At 45.1% G+C, this 24,908-nt stretch overlaps 1 protein-coding gene across 1 annotated transcript in view; it reads right to left on the bottom strand.

Moving 5' to 3' along the window:
* Positions 1 to 24,908, bottom strand: part of LOC144761788 (pantetheine hydrolase VNN2-like) — a 157,309-nt gene that overhangs the window by 71,544 nt on the left and 60,857 nt on the right. The window contains exons 2-3 of the mRNA XM_078647034.1: positions 20,606 to 20,736; positions 16,616 to 16,808 (exon numbers count right to left, since the gene is read on the bottom strand). Coding sequence (XP_078503160.1) covers positions 16,616 to 16,808; positions 20,606 to 20,736 — 324 coding nt within the window. The remainder of the gene's footprint in view (positions 1 to 16,615; positions 16,809 to 20,605; positions 20,737 to 24,908) is intronic.

The raw sequence follows: 24,908 nt of genomic DNA, 5'->3' as shown, positions 1-24,908 counted from the left end.
TCCCCTTTCTTCCCTCGGTGATGTGGAACTTCGCCTTAGTGGAGTGGCTTCTGCTCGTAACTGTGGCCTGGATAACTCCATGGAGAGGAAGCATGTCAGTCCCCTTGTACTTGTAGATCCGGGCCGTGGAAGGTGTAAGCGGGGGTCGAGGTGACAGGCGGTCGTACTGTTCCAAGTCCATCATGTTGATGGATGCACCGGTATCAATGAGGGCTCATACATCGGTGCCTTCGACTGAGAACGAGCACATGGGAGGTGGCCTTCGGAGCTGGTCTGTTCTGCTGAAGTACAACACCACAAACACTTCCTCGTCCTCATCTTCATACATCGGGCATCGTTTCTGCGGCTGGTCCTCCACAATTGCTGGCTGATCATCGAGAGAGATCTGGCGAATGCGTTGAAGCATGCCTCTGGGCCTTGACGACGTTTGCCTGAACCACCCACCGCGGCATACCGCGGCGTAGTGATTGAGCTTGACACAGTGGGAGCATGTCTTTCCCTTTGCCCTGCAGACGGCCGTCGTGGGATGATCTTCTCCACAGTATCCACACGGTCTACCCGGTGGTGGCCTGGGCGCTTGGCGGGCCGCAGTGGGGCGCTTCTGGATTGCTTCCACCTTCTCTTCCTTGATCGGTGGGTGCCTGGGCGCATGTGAGGTAGCAACCGGTGTGAGTAGGGCGGCTTCCATTTCCTCCGCTCGGATGTCCGACAGCTCGTGGGTGCGGGCCGGGACCAGGATCTCGTCCAGTGAGATTCCTGGTTGAGGAAGGATCAGCTTCTGCAGGAGTTTGGAGCGGCAACCCAGGATGGTTGGTGAATGGGCATGTGCTAGCCAGCCGGCGTAGCCGTGCATAGAACATATTCACCGACTCTGAGTCCATCTGCCACGCCCTCTTGAACTTGAACTTCTCAAAGTCGGGGTTGAGTTGGGGGTCAAAGTGCATGTTGAGCACGGCGACCGTCGCTTCGTAGTCATCATTTCCCGTGTTGGGGAGCGTCTCGAAGAGGTCACAGAATTCCGCACCCCTTTAGTAGATGAGGAGAGACCGTTTCAGGGTGCCATCGGATTCCCTTGTCCCCTTGAAGTAGTAGTTTAGCCGTCCGACCCACGCTTTTCATCTCGGGGCAGCAGTGGCAGGGTCTGAGGCTTCACTGAAGTGGGGTAGAGGTGCAACCGCAGTGGGATTGGCACCTCCGCCCGGATTGCGTCCTCCATCTTGCTGAGCCGCAGCAGCAGCCGCCGGTGGGTTGCTCATTGTGGCCGTGCACCGGTGCGTAGGTGCAAGGGCGTGACCCGTGTGTTGACAACTTGCACTTGGGCGTGTGCGCTAGCACGTGGTTCCATGTCATGGGCCGTCTGGTGGCTCCACGTGTGTGCAGGGGGGGGCTGTTCGCCCTCTGGCAAAGCTTTGTGGGAGAGAGAAAAACGTGAGTGTGGCCGGCTTGCGTGTAGCTTTGTCTCGACAGTTAGTTCCCCTCTCCACAATGACTCCTGCTGTCCTCCCCTGTTATCAGCGTGATGTAGAGGCGTGGGTGCTTGCCTTATGGTGCTTGCCTTATGTTTCTTGCTTATGGTGTCTGCCTTTAGTGCCTCCAGAACAACCAGCACTGTGATCTTCTTCTTCCCTTTTTTTTTGGTTAATGTCCACTCATGTGGTGAGGTGATCAGCCCTTAGTCATGGATCCAGGGCGTGTGCGCAGACGGTGTCTAGCGCGCTGTGGCAGACGCAGGCAGCCTTGCTGACAGGACGCGGGCGAGGAGGCTGTCGCGGGCCTGTGGGCCCAGACCCGGCACTTGATTTCAGGGAAGGCGGTAGCAGGCACGACCCCTGCGCAGCTCCATACAGGAGCGGCAGGCAGGGCTTCCCGGCCATAGTGAGGCATCTGGGGCAGGTGCACTCGCGCAGAGGGCACTTACTCACGAGGTCACAGGCCTTATCGAGCGCTGCCGGCTAAACGCACTCCCGTTGGGCAGGGAGACGTGTGGGCGGACGCAGGCCGGAGCAATCCTGAGGCGGGCAGGCACTGCGGTGATGGAGGCTATGGACAGTCAGGGCCTCCGTAGGCAGCAGGCGTCAGACGGACTGGAGCATTGTGGGTGGGCGCTGCAAGCTCCTCGCAGGGCACCACACGGCAGCAGAGGGAGCAGGGCAGCGTGGGTGGGCTCCGCGCGCTCCCAGCAGGAACCAGGAAGGTAGGCCAAACACGCGAGGGATGCTACCGGCCTCATCGCCAATGTGGCGTGGCGGGCCTGGGAATCACTAGACCGCAGCAGCGCTCAATAAATGCACACAAGACTACCACTTTCACTCTCGTGGCCGGAAAACCCAGAGCGGTCTCCGGCCGTTTATTCATCCCCTCGGGTCGAGCCCACCCCGAGTGGTGAGTGGATGCGTGGAAACTGCTACAATGTAGTAGAGGGCCCGGGTGGCTCTCTACAGGCGGGTCACAACAAGCAGTAGACACCCCCGAGATGACTCTGAATATAGGGCGATTTGGGCAGCCCCAGCGTTCTTTGGCATAATTCAGTCTCCGGGTGAGCAGGGGCCCTGGGATCCAGTCAGCCCCGGCGATCCAGGAGCAGACTCTGCACAGCCAGGGGTAACCCTCGCCCCCACATCCAACCAACCTTGACCACTTGCACCGGACAGGCAGCACATTTATGCGCCTCCAGCAGGGCTGAAGCAGCACCCGCTTTCCCTGGCAGTGAGTGGTGGAATTGTGAATGCCTCCCGCTGTCGGGCTCCTGTGCATACCGTCCGGCCAAAGAAGCAGGCAGTGGGAGACCTTCCAGGCGGTGTATCGCTGCTGCAACATGCGGGGTCTGCCGCGCAGTGCCAGACTTCCTCTGCATTCTGTGTCTGAACTTGTGCAGCTCGTTGTCCGAAAGTGGTACATCTAGGTAAATCAAATTTAGACACTTGATAATTACTGTCTTGCACAGCTTTGGTGCATGGCTTTGCTATTCTTTAGTTGGGTGAAATGGGGCAGAATCAGTCCACTGACTCACTACATGTGTGGAAAATGCAGTTTTATTGAAGCAGGTATGTATCACATAAACATCCTCAGCCTAAGGCCTTGCAGAACAAAAACCTCACTATGCATCATAGAACCTACATTCCATACCCCCTCCCCTAACCCCAACTCCTGTATACAAACCCTACAACTTTAACCTCCAGACCTATTGTCTTCTTCTTATTGTCACATTTTAAACTTCCCCTTCTGCCTAGCAGTGAACTAAATAAGATGTGTTCGACTTGGTGTCCCTATGATGTAATATTTTAACTCTAGGGCTTTTGGTGTGGGTTCTCTAAGGCCCCCCATTTTGCCTGCTTAACTTATATTAAACAACCTAACTCTAAGTGAAGGCCTGCAAACTTGCCTATGCACCTGCTGCAACTAACCTGCCTCCACTACCAGCACATACAAATAATCCTGTCTCAACTCCCAACAAAACGAAGGGTTGGGAGGGCGGGAGAAAAACTTTCCCTGACTAGCCTGACTACACCTACAAAGAGATGGTGGGTGGCAGCCCTAAAATGGCCAACTATACAACCCTTTGGCTACATCTTTTCCTAGATGTAGCCCAAAGCACACAGTCAACTGGACTGCGCCCATCCTTTCCCCAATACCCCGTGGGACAGACCTCCCTTCGGTCTGCTGGCCCCAAAAGCCCGATTACCAGATGCTTAGAACAACCAGCCAAAGCAATGTCGTATGAGTTACTGCCAAAAATTATGGTCTCATATCCCTCCTTTGATGTGAGAGGAAGTGGCGCTAGGGCCAGAGCGGTTGACAGCAAACAGTGGGAACAAGTTTGAGTCCCTGCGGCAGTTAAACGTCCTGTGATTCTGGGCACCACAACTGCTATATCTCCTCCTGCCTAAAAATTAAGGGGCATATTATCAAGAACGGCGTTAAAATTATCGTCGCTGCCGCCAAAGCGGTGATAATGAGCTTGATAATAGGCCCTTGGGAATTCCCATAGAAGCCCAGGTTCTAATGTGAACCTGGGCTTCAATGGGAATTCACAAGGGCATATTATCATGCCCATTATCGCCGCTTTAGCGGCAGTTTCCTGTCGCTAACACAGCGATAATTTTAACTCCGTTCTTCATAATATGCCCCAAAGTGCCTTATGTGATCTAATTATTATTATTATTTTTTTTATTTTTTATTTTTGTCCTCATTACGCAACAGTTTAAAGTAAGGAAAGTTTCAGGGACCCTTCTCAACTTCGAGCAACTCTGAGAGAGGGAACCTCATACCTCCATATACTTGTAAGGAGAAGGATCCTTGTATCGGATTTGGGATGAGCTAGCCATTGTGGCTTCTCTTACAAGCCTTCCTTGATATTGTTGCGGTGGCGTAATCATTGGACATTACAACGAGGTATAAAGAAGGATCCAGATATATTCCACAATATGGTATACCCTATATATACACATCACAATTTTAAATTTTAAATCACCCTTCATGAAACTCTTCCCAGATGTCCCAAAATTTATATTTTTTAGATGTAAGCTTCTTATTTTTAGCAAGGTTATACACTTTCAAGATTGACGCCAGCCATTCGCTATGGGTCGGTGGAGCTGGATTTATCCATTTTACACAGATCTCTCTCCTTGCCAAAAGAATCAGAATGAAAATTAAATTCTCTTGAGCTCTAGACAAGGGGCTTATTACATTTATATTGGTGACCCCAAAAATAACTAAGTTCATACTTACAGGTAGTTGTCTTCCCAATACCCCTTCTAAGGTAATACCCACATCTTCCAGAAGTTATCCAGACTGGGACATCGCCAAAACATATGGAGGTCGTCAGCCATCTGTAAGGCGCATTTTGGACAGCTCTTCACTGTGGCTCCGTTCATTTTGGATAACCTTTTCGGAGTCCAGTAGGCTCTGTGTATAGTGAGCAAATGATTTCTTTTGAGAGCAGCAGACGTTACAATCGACCAGCATTTGTTCATAGATACTTGCCATAGGTTGCTTGTATCCAGCGTCGGCAGGTCTTTTCCCCAGGTCCTTTCCGGGATTAGAAAATCATCCTCCCCAGCCGAAATTAAGGCCCAGTACCAAAAGGATGTTTCTTTCAAAAATGGATTTCTCGTCTGCATCTTTATTTCCAGGCAGATGTTACCTTTCCTAGTTTCTTTGAGGGTCTTGCTCCAACTCAATAGCTGGTAATATTTGAATTTCGAAAGAGTAGAGTTTGTACCTTGAGATAATATTTCCCATTCAAGAAGTTTATTTTGAAAGAGAAGCTGTCCCCATTCTGTTATTCCGGCAGATATTAGAGGGATCGCTAAACTGTCCTTAAGGCAGTCTGGTGTCGTCTGGGAATCCCAAATCGGGGCCTTATCGCTATAGAAGGGGATGTCTACTGTAGATCTCACGCAATACCACAATCTAGCAGCTGATTTCAGGACCTTCAATTTAATTTTTTTGAAGAACTTTGGGTGGCCGAATTTGTACAAAAAGTGGCTGGTGTTGTTCGTTAGATTTTGCAGGAATAGTGGATAATTTTCGTAAGGGCCCAACAGCACTCTACTGCTTTTAAATTGGAAGGCTCTGCAGTATTCTAGGAGGTCTGGACTAGGTATACCTCCCTGCTCTTTCTTTCTCCTTAGTTTATGCCAAGCAATTCTTGGTTTCTTTGAAGACCATATAAAACTGGATAAATCACCCTGCATCTTTTTTATCTTTTCTCTATTAAATTCGAGCGGGATAGCGTTAAATATAAAGGTGAATTTTGGCAAAATTGCCATTTTTATGATGTTAGATTTACCCAAGAATGTTAAAGGCAAACCCTTCCATACTTTCAGGAGCTTTTTTACTTCAAGTTCTACCCTATGGAAGTTTATTTGGGTTATTCTGTCAATATCTTTTACTAAGTCAATACCCAAATACCTTATTTTTTCTTTACAAAAAGGGGAAGCAACATTTTCATTCCAGCTTATAATTTCAGTTTTAGTTTGATTTATCTGGTATCCAGAAATCCTTCCAAAAGATGTTAGGGTCTCTTCTGTTGTTTTAGGGCCTCTTCTAGATCTGAAGTAAAAATCATGAGATCGTCTGCATATAGTGCTACTTTCTTATGCCACCCTTGATAACAAAATGGGGAGATTGAGGGGAGATTCCTGAGACATTCTGCAATCGGCTCAATATAGAAGTTGAAAAGCAAGGGGGAGAGGGGACACCCTTGGCGTGTTCCTCTACCTATTAGGATATTGTTTGTTAAGTTGCCATTGATTAGGATTTTAGCTCTTGGAGAGTTGTAGATGTTTTTTACAGCTTTTACAATGTTATCCCCCAACTTAAACTTTTTTAATACCTCGCTTAAGTAACACCAGTTAACTCTGTCAAACGCTTTGGCAGCGTCAATCGTGATTATAGAAAGTGGGATTTTCTCTACGATGGCTATGTCAATTGCCCCGATCAATTCTTGTGTAAGGTCTTGAAGGTGTCTTCCTGCCACGAAGCCCTTTTGGTTAGGATTTATTAGAGAACCCGCGATTGTCCCTAGTCTTTTTGCCAAAATTTGGGTGAAGATCTTATAATCACAATTTAAGATGGATATTGGGCGGTAAGATTCACATCTTTTCGGGTTTTTACCTGGTTTCAAAATGACAGAGATGGTAGCATCATTCCATGATTCAGGGATTTTCTCGTTTTTTATAAAAATCTTATTAAATAGCACTGTTAATTGGGGAACCAGAATGTCTTTTAGCCTTATATAAAATTCATTAGGAAGGGCATCCGGACCTGCTGCTTTACCTCTTTTTAGTTTCTTTATAGCTTGGTCTACCTCCTCTATTTTTATTTCGCTGTTTAAAATGTCTTTTTCTTCAGGGGTTAGAACTGGGATATTCTGTGCGTCTAAAAAATTGGTTATTTCCTCAATTTTAGGATTACAGTCCTCCGTATAAAGGTTCGAAAAGAAGACTGAAAATTCTTCCTTAATTACTTTTTCTTCTGACCCATTTTGAGAACTGTCTGTTGGAATTATACTGTTTATTTTATTTCTAGCTTGGTCAGTTTTAAGCTTCCACGCTAGCATTTTTCCACAACCCTCTCCATATTCGTAATGGGCGAGTTTACTACTTTCCCATCTTTCCTTGATTTTACCTTCTAGTAATGTCGATAAGTTTTCCTTCAGTTTAAGCCTTTCCTTAAATATGTCATGGCGTCTGGGGGGTGATGTGTCTATCAAGATCTGTCGATCCAGTGTTTTTATATTCTCTTCTATTCTCTGAATCTCTTTTTTTGCCTCCCTTGATTTATATATAGTTAGGCTACAGATCTTGCCCCTTATTACTGCCTTATATGCTTCCCAGACTGTTTGGGGTAAGGCACTCCCATTATTGACCTGGAAATATAGGTCAGTCTCCTGTATAAGTTGTTCAATTAATCCAGGATCTAGGAGAACTGAACGATCCAGTGTCCATCTCGGGATCATTACATCGCTAGTTATTTTTAGTGTCACTTGGACAGCCGAATGGTCTGAGAGGTGCGCGGGAAGGTGAATCACATTATCAATTTTTTCTACTAGCCCCTGATCTATTAAGAAGTAATCGATTCTCGATTGTATACCAAGCTTTTTATTATTAAAGGTGTACCTATCCTGTTTGATGCCCTTTTCTTTCCATATGTCAGTAAGGCTTAAGTCTCTTTTATATGCTCCCAACCACTCTCTCATTTTTGGCAGGCTATGCTGTTTTCCTCTAGGTTTTCGGTCTGTTTTGGGATCTAGAATAATGTTAAAATCACCGCCCAAGATCACAGGAAAATTTACCGAGATTAGTTGGGAGTATAAAGATTGAAGTGGGGTAGGATCGTCTGTATTAGGTCCGTAGTACCCTGCTAAAATAAGAGTGTTGTTAAGTATACTAATCTTAGCTAGGGCCCATCTCCCCTTAGAGTCTGTCTCAGATGTTAATATTCTCGCTTTCAAAGATTTTTTTATGAGGATAACAACGCCTTTTATAACGCACTGTTGGTCAGTACATACATAATCATCGACCCAGTGGAGCGTTTTAATTATCTCCTCCCATTCTTTTTTAAGTAAGTGTGTCTCTTGTAAGATTAGAATTTCGCTATCAATAGATTTTAGATATTCAAAGATTTTCCGTCTCCTGCTCTTGGTTCTTAACCCATTAACATTCCAAGAAGTTATTTTTATATTCTTTAGGTTCCTTCCCATCTCTGTCTGTTAAGTGGTTGGATTCCATTTTTAACCCACTGGGTCCTGATTATCTCCTTTCTTTTAAGATGAGGACGTTTTTTTTGTATTTTTCCCTACTTTGCTCCCATCCCCCGTGTGCTCCCCCCCCCCTCCTCCCTTCTTAAGAATAAAAAGAACCAATTGTGGTTGTGATTGTGATTATATACAATGAACCGGAAAAAAAGAAAGAAGAAGGCACGGGGAGACACACTCCCTCCCTGGGAAAGCCTCCCTTTCCTTTTGGCCTTAATTATAGCCCACTTTAAGCCCCGTGCCTGGTTTGTAAAGAAAAAAAAAAAAGCTATTTTGAAGTTGCTACTGCTATCACTGTTACGACGTTCTGCTGCATAATTCTTGAGAGTTTAAAGTGTGTGTGTAGATGTTTTCAAACTAAGAGTGAGATTGTATTTGGATTTGATCACGCATCAGCACTAAAAGAGAGTCAACTTCTAGAGGATCTCTGATATAGTACATCTTATTCCTCCACATAATCCTAAGTGAGGCTGGGAATTTCATTTGTACTGTTGCCCCAAGAGATTTTAGTTCAGGCATTTTTTGGCCTAGTTCCCATTGCCTATCTTGGGTCACTTTCGCAATGTCGGATCTAATCCTAAAAGACCAGTCATCTCTGGTATATGTCCCGCTTTTTAAAGCTTCGCTCAAAATCCTCTCTTTAAGATTGTATGATCTGAAATTTACGAGAATCTTTCTTGGGTTCTTTCTTTCTTTAGGTTTCCCGAAAGGATCACGATGTACCCGCTGAATATCGTTTTCCAGGTCTAGGGATTTACTCCATGGGAAGTGTTCTTCTATTAGCGATAATATAAATTTCTTTATATCTGGCCCTTCCCGTCCTTCCGGGACATTAAGAAATCTCAAATTGGACCTTCTGGACTGGTTTTCTAGTGACTCAAGTTTTTCCTCTATGTTTTTGTCCTTTGCCTTCAAGTCTCTAATGCTCCGTTCTGTTGCTTCAACTCTCTTAGTCAGGCCCACAGCCTCTGCCTCCACTGTGGAGACTCTCTCATTTAACTCTAGAAGTTTTGAGTCCAGGGATTCAAATCTATCATGTAGTTTGATTTGATTTTCTTCCGATATTTTAAATCTGGATGTCATCTCCTCAAACATCCTTTCCATTAAGACCTCCATACTGTTTTTAGGTTCGGTCTGGTAATTTATAGATTTAGAGTTGGTATTAGGTTCAGAAATAGGAACAGAGATGGTTACCGTGTTTTCTGAAGCTGAAGAGGAGAACAAGGCTGGACAACTAAGAGCAGGCACAGAAGAGTCCAAAGATGTATTTTGCGCTGGACTCAAGCTCTGGCCGAGGGGTAGTCTCGGAGTTAGGTCCTGAACCAAGGCTGGGTTCAAAGGACCTTCATGCCCCTGATTTTCTTGCTCTCTCCTAGAGGGCTCTGCCAGGGAGTTATTAGCGTCGCTTGGGTCATTCGGGTCATTCAATAAGACATCTGTTAATACTGATAAGGGAGAGCTTTCCATCGCGAGTTTAGATTGTGCCTTCTCCTGTACTTTGAAATAGGACCTCAGAGATGGTGTAATTTTTATTTTGGAGTTTTTATCGCCTAGTTCCAGCTTCCTTTCTATCGGACCCTTTTTATTTAGTGGTTTCCCCTTTTGTATTTTCAGAGCCTTCCGCAAAACTCTCTTTGTAACACGTGGGATTACAGGCGGTGTAAGGACTGTAAGAGTTGTTTTCTTAAGGAATTGCCTGTTCCTTAGGCAGTAAGAGGATTTTTCCTGCGGTTCAGGTACAGGTTCAGGTTCAATTTCAGGGTCCGATGTAAGTGCTTTGCCCCCTTTGGAATCAATTTTACCTGTTCTACGGAAACTATGGGAACTAGGCGGGGCCCGGGTCTGCACTAAAGATTCGGAAGGTGATGAGACGTTATCTGAGTTTTCTTCCTCCCCCTCCACTTTTAGTCCTACAAGCCTCCCTATGATAGTATTTTGGCTGGGGTGTGCTAATGATGTTTTGTCTTTCAGGAGTCCTGCAGGGTAGTCCACCAAAATCAGTTTATCAGGACCACTTAGGCTGCTCAGGATTCTCAGATTAGTAATATCAGCCTGATGTATTATGTTATTCAGGTGGGACCTGTACAGTTTAGTTAAGGACTCTGAGCAGGGGGAACGCGCCTTGAGCCTATTATTTCCCCGGACTTCAAAGCTGTCATAGTCCCCAAGAAGCCGAGCCCGACTTCTGAGCAGTTCATACCCCCTCGCCTTGCCTCTAACAAAGATTGAGAGTTGGCTTACCGCTCTCCTGCAGTTTTGCCGAGCGTGTGCTGCTGCCTCCCACTTACTGGCGTCTGCTCCTGCTCCTGCTCCTGTGGAGAGCACCGAATCATCGATGCAGAAAAACGCCCTCGAAATGCGAGAGCTCGGTGCTTCCGATTCTGCCTCTGCTACAGCAGTGAGGGCGGGGGCTTGGACGCCGAGGGAAATCAGCATGGGTAAACCGAGGACCGGGAACTGAAAAACCGAACAGCGCAACAGGGAAACTCGCCTCTCACAGACAACTCCGAGTGGAAAGGTGAGTTGTGAGTAGCGTGTTAAGGGACTAAGGGAGTCAGAGATTTTTTTTTCTATTGGCGTGCGAGTGAGTGCAGCATATCCAGGCACCCTGATATAAGCGAAAAAACCTCGGGGCTCTTTGTCTATGCGTTGGCTAGCGAGTCATATTGACTCTTACCCTTCAGCCTTCAACAACTCCTCTGCAGCAGATGTGTCCTCCTAGTGCAAAATCATTTCCGCCAGTTCAGGCACGGAGCTCCCGACCGGTCTCAGCAGCCGGCCGCCATCTTTCCCCTATCCCGAAACTTTCCCTGACTAGCCTGACTACACCTACAAAGAGATGGTGGGTGGCAGCCCTAAAATGGCCAACTATACAACCCTTTGGCTACATCTTTTCCTAGATGTAGCCCAAAGCACAAAGTCAACTGGACTGCGCCCATCCTTTCCCCAATACCCCGTGGGACAGACCTCCCTTCGGTCTGCTGGCCCCAAAAGCCCGATTACCAGATGCTTAAAACAACCAGCCAAAGCAGTGTCGTATGAGTTACTGCCAAAAATTATGGTCTCATATCCCTCCTTTGATGTGAGAGGAAGTGGCGCTAGGGCCAGAGCGGTTGACAGCAAACAGTGGGAACAAGTTTGAGTCCCTGCGGCAGTTAAACGTCCTGTGATTCTGGGCACCACAACTGCTATATCTCCTCCTGCCTAAAAATTAAGGGGCATATTATCAAGAACGGCGTTAAAATTATCGTCGCTGCCGCTAAAGCGGTGATAATGAGCTTGATAATAGGCCCTTGGGAATTCCCATAGAAGCCCAGGTTCTAATGTGAACCTGGGCTTCAATGGGAATTCACAAGGGCATATTATCAAGCCCATTATCGCCGCTTTAGCGGCAGTTTCCTGTCGCTAACACAGCGATAATTTTAACTCCGTTCTTCATAATATGCCCCAAAGTGCCTTATGTGATCTAATTATTACTCATATAAACCGCCCTATATTACTTGGGTCGAGTTCACGCTAAAGAAACAGCAAATGTATGCTGAGTTGTCTGCACTGGCCATTCATCCATTGCAGAAGTATTTCATTGCTTATCGGTCATAAACATTGAGGAACAGGTGCCGGGCGGGTGTTCACATTAATTCTTTACTAGCTGCATTAAGCCACAAAGGATATATGAATATTAAGCATGCAAAGAGAAACAATGCAAGTGGTGGTGGGTCAGCAGTTAGGCAAAGCATTTTGCTGGCGGCTCTCGCAGCCAGCCTTAATGGTACACTCACTATTCGTAGCCCATTAGGTACATGTTGTAACACAGACCCAGGGTTCAAGGTACATGGGGGGCAGATTTACAGGGCATTTGCCCTACTTTTGCGTCACTTTTCCCATGTTAAAAGTTACGCAAACATGGCGCAAGGGGCTTGTAAATCTGCCCCACGGTATCTAGGCTATGACTTGGGATTCACGCTGGGTCGGACTGACTTAGGTAGGCAATTGGGCTAACTAAGCCACATTTGCGGGTGTGAGGATTGTACTGGTCAGATGATCTTGCTTTATGATTTGTACTGATAGTCTTATTCGTTTTACCACAAACAGGTGACACCAGAGTGCCTGCTAATGAACGGTGGTTTAGAGGTCCTTATGGAAGACTCATTTGGAAGAGGTACAGATTTAAAGCCCTGCTGCCCCTCTGGTATCAATAGCTTTGATTGCAGGGGTAATTTGTGAAAAAATAAGTGTTTGGGCTTTCGTCAGGGGGCAGCTTCCATCAGACCATTGGTCCTATTAGCGCTGCCTATAACAGAACTAATCAAACTCCCACAAGTGGGGAAAGGATGTGGAATAAGGGCCAGAGCTGCCGACTTTGGAGCTGGGGAACTGGGTTCAAGTCTCGGCGTAGGCTCAGCATCCTGTGATTCTGGGAAAATCCCATATTCTCCGGGGCCTATCAAAAAAAAATGCGTCCTTAACTTGTGCTCCTGAGAAGCGCACCTTTGGGTAGAGTTCACACTATAAGCGCTGGTATTGATGATTAAGTACCGGTGCTGAGCCCTGGAAACCAGCGGCTCAAATTAAGCCCTGTTTGATTGCAATGGCCTGACAACCAGGCATTACCATCTCTGGCAAGGTATGCAACCTTCTTAATGATCTGTGGCTGTTTGCAGATTCGGCAGGGGGCAGAATAAGTGTTTTCCGGCCGCTGTCTGGCCTCATTCGACTGACAGTGTACTTAGACAGACATTAATACGTGTGCAGCATCATATCTTAGCACTTTGCTTATGGTTTGTCTAGTGACGCAGCCCTGGCTTGCTTGTCCTTGGTAAGTTAGCGAGCGCGAGCGAGGAAAATCCAAGGCTAGACTGCTTCCCAGCAAGATTTCTAAACACAGCCTGTTGCGGATGGTGGCTACCACTCATGTTGAGAAACCTTCCATTCACGTTGAAGAAGCTGCCGCTCGAGTAGAACTTCTACTTGAGTGACAGAAAGAAGCTGTGCCCTCTTGCGCTGTGCATGATACCGTTTGTGCTGATTTTACAATGTGCAAGGTAATGCACTCCGCATTCACATAACTCCGCATAGCTTTGAGAGTTTTTTTGTCATTTTGCATCGTTCTGCCTAGCAGAACTCTGCAAACTCTGCACAGGCCTAATCTGGGCATCTTCGTATTTAATTGGGCTTTGTAGCCGCTTGAAGGTTCAAATAGGGTAGTGTAGTTCATTAATAACTAAGGAAACTGCATGGACTTGCACCTGCATCATTCAAAAACGGATGTATGACGTTTCAACGCATGCTTTTACAACGCATGCCATTACGACGCAGGTTTTACAACGCAAGTCGTTACAACGACTTGCGTTGGGGGGCGCTGGATAGTGAATAGTTTAATTTACTATTCCAACTCCAGTCCCCGTGGATAGTAGGGAAGGTGTTGGATAGTAATTAAACTATTCCCTATCCTAGAGCGCCCCCCAGCGCAATGCGTTGTAATAACTTGCGTTGTAAAAGTTGCGTCGTAATGGTAGTGCGTTCTAAAAGTTGCGTTGTAAAGGATGTTCCCCTTCAAAAACAGTTGCATTGGGTTACCTGATCAGTTACCGGATGTAGTCATGGAACAACACAAATTGAATACGCTTTAAAATCCAGCCCCCATACATCCAAAATAGGGGTGAGGTTTCCACACGAGAAGTGGCAGCAATGGCACTGAATATGAAAAAATGGAATGGTGAAGCAAGACTTTAGAGCAAACCTGCGGATATTTGCACGTAGATTTGTACTGGTAACGACTAACAGCTCTGAGGCAGTGCCAAAAACTTTACGCCTCCCTAAGGGAGGCGGAAGAAAGGCGCAACAAGAATAAAATACCATTATTTCTCCTTGTTTTTGCAGCATTCTGTAGCACACATAGGAAGAGTAAAAAGCATCTTGTGATTGTTTTTGTGCAGGAAGGTTTCCCTTCCTGCACAAAAACAATCCTCCCCGCAACGCAGGCACCCTTGCACCATGGCGCAAAGGTGCCTGCGTTGGTGCATGGCAGCTAATTGTGCGCCAGCACAGGGGAAAAGGAAAGGAATGTATCGTGTCTGATAGATAAGGCACATTTCTGCCATTTTCTTTTGCTGTAGTGCAGTGTGGCGGGAAGGTCTGTGGCGCTGCCCTATGCCAAAATCTTGTAAATAAGGCCCTAAGAATATTGGTTGCAACAATATGGCTGTGTGATGCCTTCTGCGGGTGGAAGGTGTGTTTTGGAGCACCTTTGTGCCAACAGAAAAGACCAGATACATGGTGTCCTCACGCAGTTGTACCGCTTAGGGAGGCCTACTTGCGGGACGCAGGTACACAACACAGTATTCACTAGTCTAGCACCCCAGCGCCTTACCTCGGGGAACTGCTGCCAGGGCTGCCATTTTAATATGAGCAGTTGAGGAGAGGGCGGCAGATCATTAATCTGCCTCCATTTCAGCCTACCCGCCGAGCTTGGCCATGATGCAGTGGGTTGTTGTGCGACAAATTCCATACTCATTACAATACAAAGAGGAATCACTGAGTTGAAAATATTTACTAGTTAGTTATAAGTTTGCAAAGCCAAAGATCCATGCAATGATGGGCACTCACTCCTCAGTCCCTCTGTGACACGGACAAAGCTGAGAAAGTGCTGGTAGTCTTGAGAATACATTTCAGAAGGGATTTTGCATGTTGTGGACTTGTAAATTATGTTTATGAAATGTTTGCTTTTAACTAAGCAGACTCAAAACTTCCATATTCTTACAGAATTCTCAAAAAAAGCCACATGGGCTCGAAATGCCGAAGTAGTCCTACATCATCGGAGACTACATTAGTCTGAGTGAAAAATGGCCTTACGCGGATTTATAAATTGATGTGTGCTGAAGGACCTTTACTGTAGTGTAACAAAATGTTCATCATCCAGTTTGTGTGTTCCATTAGAGAATAGTGACTGCCAATGCTGGTTGCGCCTACATTTTGATGCACAAAACAGTGTATTCATATGCTGTAGATATGTCATGTGTCTCATAAACACTTAATACACTTCCTATCTTGCCACTTATTACTGTTTCTCTCTTAGCACTAGCTGCTTTTCACTGTTTACAGAAGTCTCTCTTACTTTACCTGTCCAACAGACAGTGGGCCGTATTACAAATTATCACTGTTTGCGACCGGCACACCTTTCAAAAGGTGCCCCGGGCGTAAACAGTGATAATGTGTCCCATTATAGTGTATGCGCTGCCCCTAGGTCGCCGCGAACTCGCGCCGCACTGGGGGCAGCGCATTCATGTGAAAACACAGAACAGCCGGTCCGTGTTTTCACAGTGCAGGCGGCACCTGCCTGCACTTTCAAAGGGGATGAGAGATCCCTTTGCAGGCGGGTGCAATCAGTGACTGCACCCGCCTGCAAGGGAATGTCTGGGGGTTCATGGGACCCCCTATACCCCCTGCAAAGAGATGCTGTCAGGACGCGCACTGACAGTGCGGCCCCTTTAAATGGCGCACTGTCAGTGCGCCTCCTGAGGGCTTCTGTGCCTCTGCGCCCATGTCTGTAATATGGCATGGGCGCAGAGTCAAAGGAATCCCCTCATTTGCATAGGGCACACCCCTATGCAAATGAGAGAACACTCTCTATTGATAGCACTGGCACTTTAGGTGCGCTAGCGCTATCGGTATAATAGAAGGGGCCGTACAAGCATCTGCGTCCCCTTCTATAACAACAAAGTGCCCCGGGGGCGAGCAAAGCAGGGGCACCCGTTCGCCCCCGGGGCACCATCTGTAATGCAGCCCCTAGGGTGCAAACTATAAAACCAGTTCTCCAAACATGCGAAAATCTAGGAATATGTAGGGGCAGGCTTACAAGTTGCAAGCATTTCTACATTTTTATTGATTAGGCCATTCTCGGTTGTAAGCTTCCCTTGCATGCCTTGGAAATGTCTTGTCCCAAACTCATAGCAAGATTGGCGATCTCCAGTAAAGTCGTAACTTTGCAGGCATTCCCCACATTGGCCTGGCCACCTCCCATGTCAAGCCAATGGGAACACAGTTTTCTGACTACCAACCCCTTCCAATATCATGACTACATAAAAACCCTGACAGCTGCCGTCTTTGTCACTAGGAATCAGTGAAACCGCAATCTTAGTCTCAGTGTCTCAATTTTGCATAAACTAATTGTTGAGCAACCGTATTTCACATAGGTGTGCACAATGTTTTTAGTATCAGAACCTTTGTACACCAAAATGTCTGAGTATCATAGGTTCATTTTTTCAAGTCATCTTAATTTTCAGAAATATGTGTACTCTAGGCAAAAGCAATTTTTGAATAACTAAATCAATTGTATTCAATTCAGATCATCATCACCTTGTGGTATCGTGCAACAAGTTTTCCTCTGGAATCAAATGCAACAAGAGTGTTGTAGAAGAACTGGCCATCCTCAGGGCATGAATCCTTACTGAGATTGCAGGGTTTTTTGTCTCCAACATTCGCAACCACATATATATTATTTGTCTTTGCCATGCAGCTAAGCCTTTCCTGGACAGGAGCTGGACCAAACCTTATTCATGAAGAAGAAAAAAAAGAGAAAAATGTAAGCAAACTGATCATCTCAACTACATTGAAGCCAAACAGAATGGTCACACATTAGACATTGTCTACAGAAGCAAAATGGTCGGTATCAAAAATGAGTTCTTCAAATGAAGTGCTTTCAAATGGAATACCAGCTGCAAGATAAGAACCGGAAGGGAATTCAGTAGAGGATGTGTGCCCTCTGGCCCAGATGACTATTTCACGTCACAAGATCCCACGTTTCTGGTGTTGCATGTGGTGAGGTTAAGGGTAACCACGTCTGTCCCTGAGAGAGACTCACTATCACCCAGTCTGATATGAATGAAAAAAACAAGAAATGACACAAGACTTTAAGTTATGCCAGTTGAATAATTTGTTGTTGTTATTCGATTGCTCAGTGAGTGCCATGGGAAATCAGGTGCCTACATGGCTATATATATATTCTACAATGTACCAAATGTGTTACGTGCATGGCTTCCTGGACATTTACCACTTTTATTTTATTAAGTGTAGTACTAAATGTGAACATGGTCTATGTCAGATAATTCCAGGGGTGGCTCCTCCACTAGGGCGGAGGAGCGTCGCCCCACTGCTTTCTCGCAGTTCAAGAAGCAGAAACATAAAATGGTATTAACTACCATTTTATATTTCTGCTTCTCACACTGAGAGAAAGCAGAAGGGTTTGGTTGTGGCAGGTGGGTGGGTGGGCTGGGCTGATCTGCGAGCAGAGCTGGGCAAGGAAGGAGTGGTGTGCCCACTCCTGAGTGCACATGACTGTTTTGGTCGGCCCTCTGGGGCCGACCAAACCAGTCATGCACACTCTGCCCTTCTCCATGCAGGCTGCAATGCAGCCTTAATGGAGGATATGGCCGGACCATTAGCCCCTGGGCTGGGCGGCTTCCTGACCAATCATAACTCTGCTTGTAGTGCTGTGATTGGCTTAGGGGTGGGAGTCGGGCTGCCTGCTTCCTGTTCCTGCAGGAGGGCAGGTCAGGAGCAGAGAAGACGCAGGGCCCGATCCAGCGGGAGGGTAAGTTTCATGTTTTTATTATTATTAAACTAACCCTACCCCGCGTGACCCCCCATACCCCCACGCGAGTCATGCCGGCCGCGACTGGATACTTCGGATCAGAACCCTCATGCTCGGGATTTGGCACACTGACATTCCGCAATGAAGACTGTGTGACACCAGGGGGGGGATATTTACAATAAAATGTCAGAGCGTGGACCGCACTTTGACATTTTCAAAAATCAGGGATGTGTCGTATTCCCAAGAATATGGTGTACCCCTGTGTTTCCCCTAGCGCTTGCACAAAAGAAGCTGCCTAGTGCCAGCACAGGCCTCCTGCTGCCATGTTGCATAGGTACCTGCACTGCAGGGACGATTGTTTATGTGCTGGAAGGAAATCATCCTGCACATAAACAATCAGTAATGGCAACTTGCACCTTCTATGTGTGGTGCATTCTTCAGCACACATGGAAAAAGCTAAAAACAAGATGAAATTAATAATTTCTCCTCGTATCGACAATATACCACCTGGTATTCCATGGCGTTGGGTTTTGGCGCTGCCTCAGCCATCTAAATCTGAGTCAGCGTCAAAAAGCAATGGGTGTTGTGGTGGAAAGAGGTGGAATGCCCACAACAACACCAATTGCACGCCCTTTGCCCCAGAGTACTGCGGCAAAAACTGGCATATTTACAAGGTAGCGTTAAGCTACGCAAAGTGGCTTAGACCCACCTTGTAAGTATGGAAGATGGCGCTACGACACGGGAGTTTTAAAAAAAAGTGATGCTCTAGTGGTGGTGAGGGCTTGTAAATATGCTGCTACGTTTTTGTGGTGGTCCAAGGTCAGTTCAAATACAAAGTCAGTAAGCAGAGTGCAGTTTATAACAGGGAAGGGGTAATCACACACACACAATGAACTTATCATAGAACAGTGCATCTTCACTGTGTGATGTAACCCATACTAAAGCTTCTACGACAGAGGGTCCGATCTTCAGATTTGAATGAAAGGTATCTAGAGTACATTGTGGGTGTCTGAGATTTTTGGATGTGCTTGAGCCTGACACTACACTGGTTTGAGTGCCCCAATACACAACAGCTTATTCTTAGTTCCATAACCAACTGTGGGTGATATAGGAAGTATTATGGAATACGCATTTATCATGGCATGCCTGAGTATTAAGGGATGTTGAAACAGGAGGCAGGTCTGCTGCTGACCTGTCACCATCAGATATTTTGTGAGGCAATTCTAGAAAGAGCTTCCACCGCAATTATGCGGATTCTCCTTTAAAAGGCAGCTCAGTTCCTCTCATTATCACTCATTTGTTCAGGAATTTCCTAGATATATTCCATTCACTACTTAAGAAGGGTGGAAGAGCAGAGCGGGAACTCAGAGTTGCAATTGTCTATTTATTACTACAAAATTAATACATTGTGTTCACGGTATGGTAACAAATGTTGAGATGTTATTCTTCAACTTGAGAAGATAAAATGTATACTGGCAACCTGCAGAATGTTAAAACATATGGGGATTCACATCTGAAATACATGTACGCAATAGTCTAATGTTTAAGTGCAGGTTAGGACTTTCCATCTCATAGGAGGAGGGGGCAATTGAACATGCAGGAAGAGAAAAAAGAAAGTTAAAGAAACGGGAACACAAGGCATATGAATGATTTCATGGAGTTCAAAGGGACTGGTAAATTGTGGACAGCAGCCCTGGCATGCCAGTATTTTCTTCTTCCCTACCGGATAATTTTTTAAGAAGACATGGCAAGGCCAATCTCGTGTGCTTTGCCAATTCTGCTAGTGGCTTTACCAATGCTTGTGCAATGCAAGCATTGGCTTTGCCAATGCCATCGGATGGTATCTTCAAATTTAATCTTTTCTATTGTTTATTAAAGTTGTTTTATTTCAAATGGCTGCGATATTGTGCCTGAACATCACATTGCGCCAGATTACATTTAGGCATCTGGCCCAAAACTGTGGTGGCCTTCTTCGAATTCTGTTATTTTTATTGCTTATTAAAGAATTTTAATATGGCTACCATGTTGTCTGCATACACACTGTGATGCAATATGGTGGCCATTTTTGAATTCTACTATTCTATCTTTTTATTGTGATTATACCATTCCAAAATGTCCACCACATTGTTTCTAGATACACTAAGTCACAATGCAGTGGCCATATTGCATTGGTATAACTAAACTAAAAAAATACAGAAAATAGAACTAAAAGATGGCCAACCAATAGTATAGAATTAGTTAATACTTGCGGCACAACTGTACAAACATTGATTAACAGGTGGCAGCAGTGCCCAGAGCTTAATTAGTTCCATGACATCGGCTCTGGAAGGATACATTCAATCACCCAAAAAGCAGGGCCAAACATAAATGTTTCACAGGGCGGACAATCACAAGAACATGAAGGAAATACATTGAAAGGGGAGCGTTGAATTGAATGGACAAGAATGCCATAAAATCATGAGCAAGGGGCAGATTAAAGTTACACCTAAGTAAATGTTAAAGTATGGGATACAATGTTCTCTGAGCTGCCTGAAGTGAAGCCACAAAAATGACAAGCAAGCTGAAATATTTTAAAAATCACAATGCAGTAGCATTAGAGTAATTACATTTACAGCCATGCATTTTGTCCATATGTTGGAGCATGTGTGGAACACAGAGGACCATTATACATGGCTGTGCTCCCCGTTACATACAAGGATGGGTTATGAAAAAAACATGCTATTTATCTCACCATTTAAAACTGTGCAAAGGCATACCTGTTTGGATCAGTGCAAGGAATCCAGTTCACATCAGGATCTGGGATATTTTCAAGATATGGAAAAATGGTCTGTCTCGTAAAACCCCATCCATATATAGCAAGCTCGGGGGTAACAATGATCTGTGCATTCTGTCAAAATAAATATAAATTTTTAACTAAAATTCAACACAAAGAGAACATCAGTTCTCTAAAATAGACTTGCTGGTGTGTACTTCGGAAGTCAAAATAAGTTATAAATGGAAATGTTATGTATCACTAGCTTTCACTTCTCACTCTTGTGATAAGGATGCCTTTATAAGAACAGTTTAATCATACAGAATGTTTAGAAGTGGCTTACATGTTATGCATATTATTCATACAAGACCACATGTGCATAACACAACTTACCCTAAAATGTTCATCATTTCACGTATGGAGGTGGTCTAACAGGAAGTATATTTGCAAGTATAAAACAAAATCTCTAAAAGGGTATTTCATTGTTTGTAAAGTTTGAAGTATGTATATTTGCTGCGTAGGAAGAAGATGTATACATTCATACATGAACTCCATACAGAAACTGTACCTGACATTGGATTACAGAACTTCTTTGTTGGCTCATTAACCCTCCCTCCCAAGAAGTCAAACTAAAGTTTGGTTGTGACAGGTCCCAGAGGTCCCACGCCACCCAACTCCCTTTTAGTCTCCAAATGTACACCTCGTTGTAGTATTTATATGTACATCCAACCTGCGTTTTCTGTGTAGACAATTAGGACAAACCTTTGCTTCATAAATGGAATGTTTATGTACTGATGATGTCAACTATTTCAGTCATTTCCTGTAAAACACAATACTGTACCACAGGATTACCTCAACAGTAAGAGTTGTAAATCAACTACAGTGTTAATCAGAAAACGATTGTGTTGCCCAAGCAACTAAATGTAGAACTCTAAAGTAAGCATTGGCAAATAAAACCTGTCACTAAATATTTGCTACTCGCACCTGCACTGCTATGAGCAAATATGGATGGGCACTGGATTGGCACTCAAAGTTAGGTTGGCCACGGTGTTAATATGGATCATTATGTAAGTGCTGTAAATTGCCATGTTGACTTGTATGATCAGATGTAAATAGAAGTGTGTGATTTCCTATTTCAGGATGGTGATGCTACAAGGACCCTCATTGAATCCACAGAGATATTCTATACACTGACTAGTGTATACTTAGAGAACATACTAATTGACTGGCAGTTGTCTTGTGTGGACACAGCTATTCATTATTAGCTATTTGTGGTGGAAGGAGCTAGCAAATATTTAATCTCCCATAAGAAGGTTAGAGTTGTTGTGGCTCTGCATCTCTGGATCACACAAAACTGTAGAATAAGAGGAAGACCTAACAATCCGAAAATGAATGTGGATGGAGACATGAAAACCCAAATCAGACCATAAAAAGGTAAGAATGGTTTCTAATAGATAGAGAACGAGATACAATAGGTTTGAAAATTCTTATGGACATCTCCATAAAATATGAATTAAAGCCCCGTAATGGATCCTCGCTTTCAACATAAAAAGACAGTGAAATCAGAAAAACAACAGTGGAATCTGGGAACACTGGTGACTCTTATTCCTCAGATCAGAATATTTTCTAAGCATGAAAGCTGGGTACATTATTTCTCTGATTCCCCAAAATTTACAGGCTGTTGAAATGAAAGAATCAACTAACCTGGTAGATGAAGCTACGGGCCAGATTTATCCTTGTATTGTGTGCTTCCTGCATCACGCATGGTGTTAAAGGGCAACCTAACGTGGCCCTGCGTTGCTTAGTAAATCTTGAGTAACACAAGGCAGTGCAAGCCCCTGCCTTGCATTACACTGCGCCGGGAAAGCGTTACATTAATGGAGAGTGGGTGTTCCCACGCATTCACCCATGGTTTTTGGCACATTCCCAGATTTACCAAGACTCGCGCGTTCACAGATTTACCAGTCTCGGTAAATGTGACAATGCACCAAAACAATGGGTGGAGCATGGGAATATTGTAATTGCATTTATATAACACTTGCTACCTCTGATGAAGCACTTAATTACTTTACAGCGAGCAGCACACTATTTTTGAGGCCAAGCTTAGTGGTAGTAGGGTAGATTGGTTGTTATTTGTTCACTCTTATGCTCTTGGAAATCTCATGTATTTACTATCAGTTTTGCGACTAGAAGAAGACTAATATAGCCTTATAGCCCGCCGTAGAGGGCTATACCGGCTATTAAAGGCCCTTTCCAGCGTTAAAGGCCCCGAGCCGAAGGTGAGGGCCTTTAACAAGGGAGAGGGACTTTAATAGCGGTATAGCCCATCTACGAAGGGCTATAAGGCTATTAGAACATTGTGTCACTAGAGGACAGAATGTTCTAACAAAAAAGAACAAAGCCTTTTGGGAGCTGAGGGGATTGGAATCCCCTAAGGGTCCTTGAAGCCTTTGTTCACAGCCAGAGCTGTGAACAAAGAAACATTGGAATGTTGGAGCTCCAGGCTTATACCAGCCATTATAAGCCAGAGCACTCCATTGTTTTCAATGGAGCTCCCAACATTCCAATGTTCTAATAAGATTTAATGCTGTGTTATTAGTGGGGAAAGAGTGAAGTGTGCCCATGTTAGCTGGGTGCGTGAATAATGTGAGAGGAGCTTGATATGTAGTTAAGAGAGACTATGGAAGTATGGAGGCAATGGAAGATGTCAGAGAGAGTGGAAGAATGAAGATTTGGGTGGAGAAATGGGAGTGCATGGAAAGAATGGGTGGCAGATAAGGATAAGCACACTGCTCAGAAGAAAGTTTTTTTTCTTATGGCTATATACACACATGTACACATATGCAGGCATGTACACATATATTATTACCAAGTGGTGGTCGCCACTAGGTTGTTATACTTAGATCTGTTTTCTATAGACGGAGCATTTTTTTGTTTGCTAATGGCTTTGACCCTGTTTGACAAATCTTTTCAAAACTTTACCAAAAGAAAAGTTCATCTACCTCAGCTATTTCCTGGAAAAGTGGTCCTTCAAGCGAGGGTGAAAAAAAAGGGGGGATCCCTAAGTGCAAAAACCCCATGCCGTTTCCATAGACTTCTTTAGACAAGGCTACAACATAAACTGCTGAATGGAATTCACCAAATTCGACAGGAAGATAGATCTTGGTCCACACATTGTGTTTTTGGCGATTTGGTGTAAATCCATTCAGTAGTTTTTGAGATAATAAAGTTGAGCTTGCGAGAGTCTAAGAGACGCTCGTGGCAGCGCCAGTTTAAAAATAGAAAGTTCTGATTGTGCCACAGAGCTTTATTTCCCTTGGGCCATCTCTCTCCCACGGGAGTCAGACTCCCACGAGAAGGATCGCTCTGATTGGCTGCCAGCAACATGAGAAAGATTTTGCAGGAAGCCGTTACAGGGCTTGGGCACTTAGCCTCCTATCCCAAAGTTGTAACAAAATAAAGATTTATGGGGACAGGGTAGGGATACCTGAGCCCCTTGCCCCCATAAGGGAAACCTGAAGGACCTCCCCTTGGGCCAAATAAGAAAAGAAATACAGCAAAAAAAATTGCGATCCCGTGAGACTATTGTGGGATTGGAAACAAAAATGTCGACCAGGCGTCACTGAAAACCCTAATATTGTGGGGAGACTACCCCCGAGACTGGTTCCACATAAGGGAGGGGGGCTGCATGGCTCTCCTCCTCGAGCCTCCAAAGCTCACTCCCAGGGCAGAAAACTGTTTATATGGGGATGGCAGGGATGGAAAACTGTTTATATTCAGAGGGAGAAGACACGGTCTCCCTCCCCAAACTGCAAGGTAGGCGCAATGCTGGCACCCACCAAATGCAGGTTGCTAGAGCCGCAGGGGCCTTGGAGATCCTCAGTTCAATTCCTGAAGATCGAAGTGGCGATCCGTGAGTTTTGCCATCACTTAAAAACCAGAGGTTAGGATACGCCTTAGTGCGCGTATACCGCCATGGTCTCTCTCTAGTTGGTCCTGATGAAAGCTTTGCAGACAGTGCATGTGTAAGTAGAAACATATTGACCGTTTTTCACGTTCTTAATGTATAGGATCCTCCTGGCTACACTTATTAGCGAGTACAGATCCATCACCAGTTTTTAATAGTAACCAAATCACCTGGAATAAATTATTTTATAGGTAGTATTTGGCGACTTTTTAAATTCACAAAACACCCCCACACAAACAACCAGCTCCGTTGCAGTTGCAGGCGTTGTAGCACACCAGTGAAGCACTTGGCTTCCTTGGTGGGGACCCCATGATGAAGCATGTCACCACCAGGTTGGTGA

Source organism: Lissotriton helveticus, chromosome 6 (genome assembly GCF_964261635.1).
Source record: "Lissotriton helveticus chromosome 6, aLisHel1.1, whole genome shotgun sequence".
Lineage (NCBI taxonomy): Eukaryota > Metazoa > Chordata > Amphibia > Caudata > Salamandridae > Lissotriton > Lissotriton helveticus.
Note: the sequence above shows the minus strand (reverse complement) of the source record. Positions and strands in the feature narration are given on the sequence as shown.